Source organism: Vigna unguiculata, chromosome 1 (assembly GCF_004118075.2).
Source record: "Vigna unguiculata cultivar IT97K-499-35 chromosome 1, ASM411807v1, whole genome shotgun sequence".
In the NCBI taxonomy this organism is placed as follows: Eukaryota; Viridiplantae; Streptophyta; class Magnoliopsida; order Fabales; family Fabaceae; genus Vigna; species Vigna unguiculata.
This window is the reverse complement of record NC_040279.1, coordinates 6,666,120-6,669,974: the sequence shown is the minus strand read 5'-3', so window position 1 is coordinate 6,669,974 and position 3,855 is coordinate 6,666,120. Positions and strand designations below refer to the sequence as shown.

Below are 3,855 nucleotides of genomic sequence, written 5' to 3'. Positions count from 1 at the left end.
TTGTAGCTAAATCCTAGCTAATCCGTAGCAAATTGATTGTAGCTAATCCCTAGCTAATCCATAGCAAATCGGTTGTAGCTAATTCCTAGTTAATCCCTAGCAAAGTTGTTGTAGCTAATCCCTAGCTAATCCCTAGCAAATTGATTGTAGCTATTCCCTAGCTAATCCCTAGCAAATAGGTTGTAGCTAATCCCCCACTAATCCCTAGCAAATTAGTTGTAGCTATTCCCTAGCTAATCCCTAGCAAACTTATCCCTAAATCCCAGTTGAAGCATGTGCTAACAATATATGATGGGCTGCCAAATATGGTTCAATTGAGGAATTTCCTTTGGAGTAGTTGGATAAAGAGGTAGAACATCGCTGAGGTGGTGAGATTCCTAAATCATAGCCAAAAGCTGCACATGCATTGGCCTTATTCACTTTAGTCCAACGTTTAACTTTGTCACCAAATTCTTAAAATAATTGATGATAAACTTAGAGTAACTTTTAAGAACTACTATAGATTTGCTGCTATAAGAACTATAGAGCAAGATAATCATCAAATTTCAAGCAAGACCAAATATCAATTACGGAGGTCTGAAAATGATAATTTAAAAAGAGGACAAAATAACCACTAAATAACCACAACTAAAACTAACTCATCTCTAAACTAAACTACCTTTAACAAACTTTCTATTTCAAGGAACAATCATATAGTGTTGCAAATTAATCACTGCACCTAAATCATGTCTATTAAGCAAACTCAAGGGAATGTTGTTAAGGGTATTGATATATGCATCTGTTTTACAGCATTTGACCACAGAGACCGAAACTAAAAAATCAATCATTGCAAGCATCTACAATGGATGATATTACCAAACAAAAAACAAGCATCAGAAAATATTATAAAATATTTCATTAGATTCATATCTAATAATATCTAATAATAATCACAATATACATAAACACAATCCATACACTACAGTTTTGGAGGATGAAAAGCAAATGCAGACCCTTACTCAGCTGCTATCTGTGGCTACTTCAACTAACTGATGGGCGAGGCAGTCTTTTCGCAATTTCCTGTCAAAACCAAGGTTTTAATGGTTAAGCCTAATTGGGAATGCACAAAACCATGTATCATAATATTAATAATCATATCTAAAAATATAACAGGTTGTACACAAATGATGAACAAAACATCAGATCAAGTTAAGACATCATTATAAATAGAGCAATCCACCAAAACAAAAGGGAGAAAAACTGTCTATAGGTCAGAGATTGCAAGTACTTTAGAAAAACACATCAAATTTTTTTTATTAATAGTGTTGTTATTTTCATTTCAATGCAAACTGAACTTTTTATCTTTTCTTAATATCTTCAGTTTATAGTTAGCAGAGGCTGTGATCTTTTTCATATATAGGAGGCTACCAAGAAGTTAGTGCTTTCTGGAAAGATTGTTGAACTTCTCTACAAGTACCAATCTTGTGTAACCTCAAAATATAACCCTGGCCATTTTATTATGGTTTCTCTAACCTAAAATATTTTTTAGTAGTTAACTTAACTCCCTTATGTATTCCAAGACCAAGATATTACCTTTGATGGAAAAGATGCAATCTTGGATTTTTGTAGGACAGAATTCCTATTTCAAGATCATCTTTAGCCCCTCCAATAGGTCTATATGAGTTTGCTACAAGTACAACTATCTTCAGGCAGCAAGAACATTAGGGGGAGCTTGCTAGTGGCATAATCAACAATGTCCTAAGAGACCAAAGATCAAAGTTAAAGCCGAAAATTCACTACTAGCATAGCCTCTAGAAAATCCTAAAGATCTGCAAGTCAATATCAAACAGTATTCCTGTACTTCCTAACACTTGATCATTACTTAAGCATTGTTGCCCCTACAACTAAATTAAACAGGTTAGACTTCATATCAGATGACCAGCACCGAAACAAGATCACATATATTATTGTGGCACCTTATACTCAATCTAAAGAGACATTCATTGTCAAAAGTAATTGCTTGGGCCATATTCCCCTGTTTGGACAGATTTTGCAGGTCTATATTCAAGTCATTTTTCTGAAAGCAAGTATCCAAGTCAATTTGCTGATCTTAAAATATGAAAGTACTTTTATCAGTAAACATAAGAACTACCAAAGGTTATCTAAGTATAGAGCATTCAAGGTAGATTACCTCAGCAACCACAGCTTCATTCTCAATAGGATTCATTGAGCAGGTTGAATAAACCATTCTTCCACCAATTTTGAGTAAAGATATACCTGAGAATATGAATATTTGGTGATAATATTGTAGGTTGTTACCTCAACAATGAAATTATGACTAGAAGAAGCTGAGAGTGTTGGCACCATGTCAGAACCATTTACAATGGAAGTGATAAAGGGTTTTCCTACCTCAGCCAACTCCAATGTCACACAGGCAGTTGCAAAAATTACAATTATGAAACCATATTGAATTAGTTACTGGACTGAACATATATGTGAATTAGAGAGTTTGTATACCTGAGCCAAACGTGACACAAGTTGGCCTTGTCGAAGACAACTCTTCCATTTCTCTAAGCTTATGAGTCAATAATGCAACAACACCACCACCCAACGAGTGTCCAACAATCTATATGAAAATATTTTTATTATTATTATTATTATGATGATGATGAGAAACATGGTAAGTAACACTAACTAATAAATACCTTGATTTTGAAGTGGGGGTATTGACGAAGAGCTTCAAGTAGTACAGGAATGCAATGTTTGCTAATCCAATCAGCCGCAACAACCATACCACGATGTGCATGTCCTGAAACCATGTTGTGATCGAAGGAGACAGAAGCACACAGTGCATCTATGAGAGTGTCTTTTATGCTACGCGTTCCACGGATGAACACCAGCAAACATTTCAATTCTTGATCACGTATAACCGTGAAAGCAGGCTTCAGAAACTGACATGCAAAATTCATTTTTAGTTCAAATGCCCAAACGAAAACTCATCTAATTAATCAACGTACCCTAGATGTTCTCTCGCTATAGAGCACATCATCCTCGTGGAATTCAGCAGCACATAGAAGTGCTGGAAAGCGTTTGCTGCGGCTGCAAATCATGGAAAGCGTTCTCTCCCTATTACTATCACTGCTGGAAAATGAAGAAGTAATCGATAAAAAGAACCAGTCTAAGTAATTTATCACAAAGTAATCGATAGGAAAACATCGGTCAAATGCGGCGTCTAGAACGGTCTTAGGGTTCTTCGTCCCCAAACAACGACCTCTGCCTCTTGATTGTGGTGCAGCCTCATCATCTCCATGGATCCAGGTGCAGTTGCTGCTGGATTTAGATCATCCTACCTGACATAGCTCACTGTGCTCATTGTTGATCAAAGGAACATTTAATGGAAAATTGAAGTGAAACGTTCAACGGGACACGATTTTCATTTCGAAAATGGTACAGTATAGAAAATAAGGGTTCGAAAGATAACATAGATTAAGTACTTAATAAAAATCAAAAAGTAATTTCTGACGGTTAACTAAAATTAAAAAAAATTAACCTTGTGTTTGGATGGAGCATTTCAACAATGCTCAGAAATTGAAATGTTTTGCATTTGAATTGCTTGCAATTAAATTTCCTTCATTTTCTAAATAACTTGTTTGGATAAAGAAATTAAAATACCTTAAATTTCAATTTCTTGTTTGGAAAAAACAATTAAATTTGGGAACGGGTCGACGACTCAGATGGACCGAGCTGACCCACCCAACTACCCAACCAAATTGGTCTGACCCGACGACGCAGACGGGCCAGGCCGACTGGAAAACCTAGACAGGCTGGGTCGACCTGATGATCCAGACAAGCTTGACGGCCTATACCTGCCGGTCA

The 3,855-nt window shown here is 36.1% G+C and overlaps 1 protein-coding gene across 3 annotated transcripts; it reads right to left on the bottom strand.

Moving 5' to 3' along the window:
- Positions 1-807: 807 nt before the first annotated feature.
- Positions 808-3,439, bottom strand: LOC114176988 (lipase-like). 3 transcript variants are annotated; one of them, XM_028062205.1, is made up of 6 exons: positions 2,997-3,439; positions 2,685-2,930; positions 2,497-2,605; positions 2,171-2,256; positions 1,573-1,737; positions 808-1,059 (listed from the first exon to the last, which is right to left on the bottom strand). In XM_028062205.1, the coding sequence occupies exons 1-5, from the start codon at positions 3,087-3,089 to the stop codon at positions 1,654-1,656; spliced, it is 618 nt and encodes a 205-aa protein (XP_027918006.1). In that variant the 5' UTR covers positions 3,090-3,439; the 3' UTR covers positions 808-1,059; positions 1,573-1,653. The 3 variants fall into 3 exon arrangements, with proteins under 3 accessions (XP_027918006.1, XP_027918016.1, XP_027917998.1); XM_028062197.1 differs by lacking the exons at positions 808-1,059; positions 1,573-1,737 and adding an exon at positions 1,895-2,056 and having other exon boundaries at positions 2,997-3,117; positions 3,251-3,439; XM_028062215.1 differs by lacking the exon at positions 1,573-1,737.
- Between the last annotated feature and the right edge of the window lie 416 nt (positions 3,440-3,855).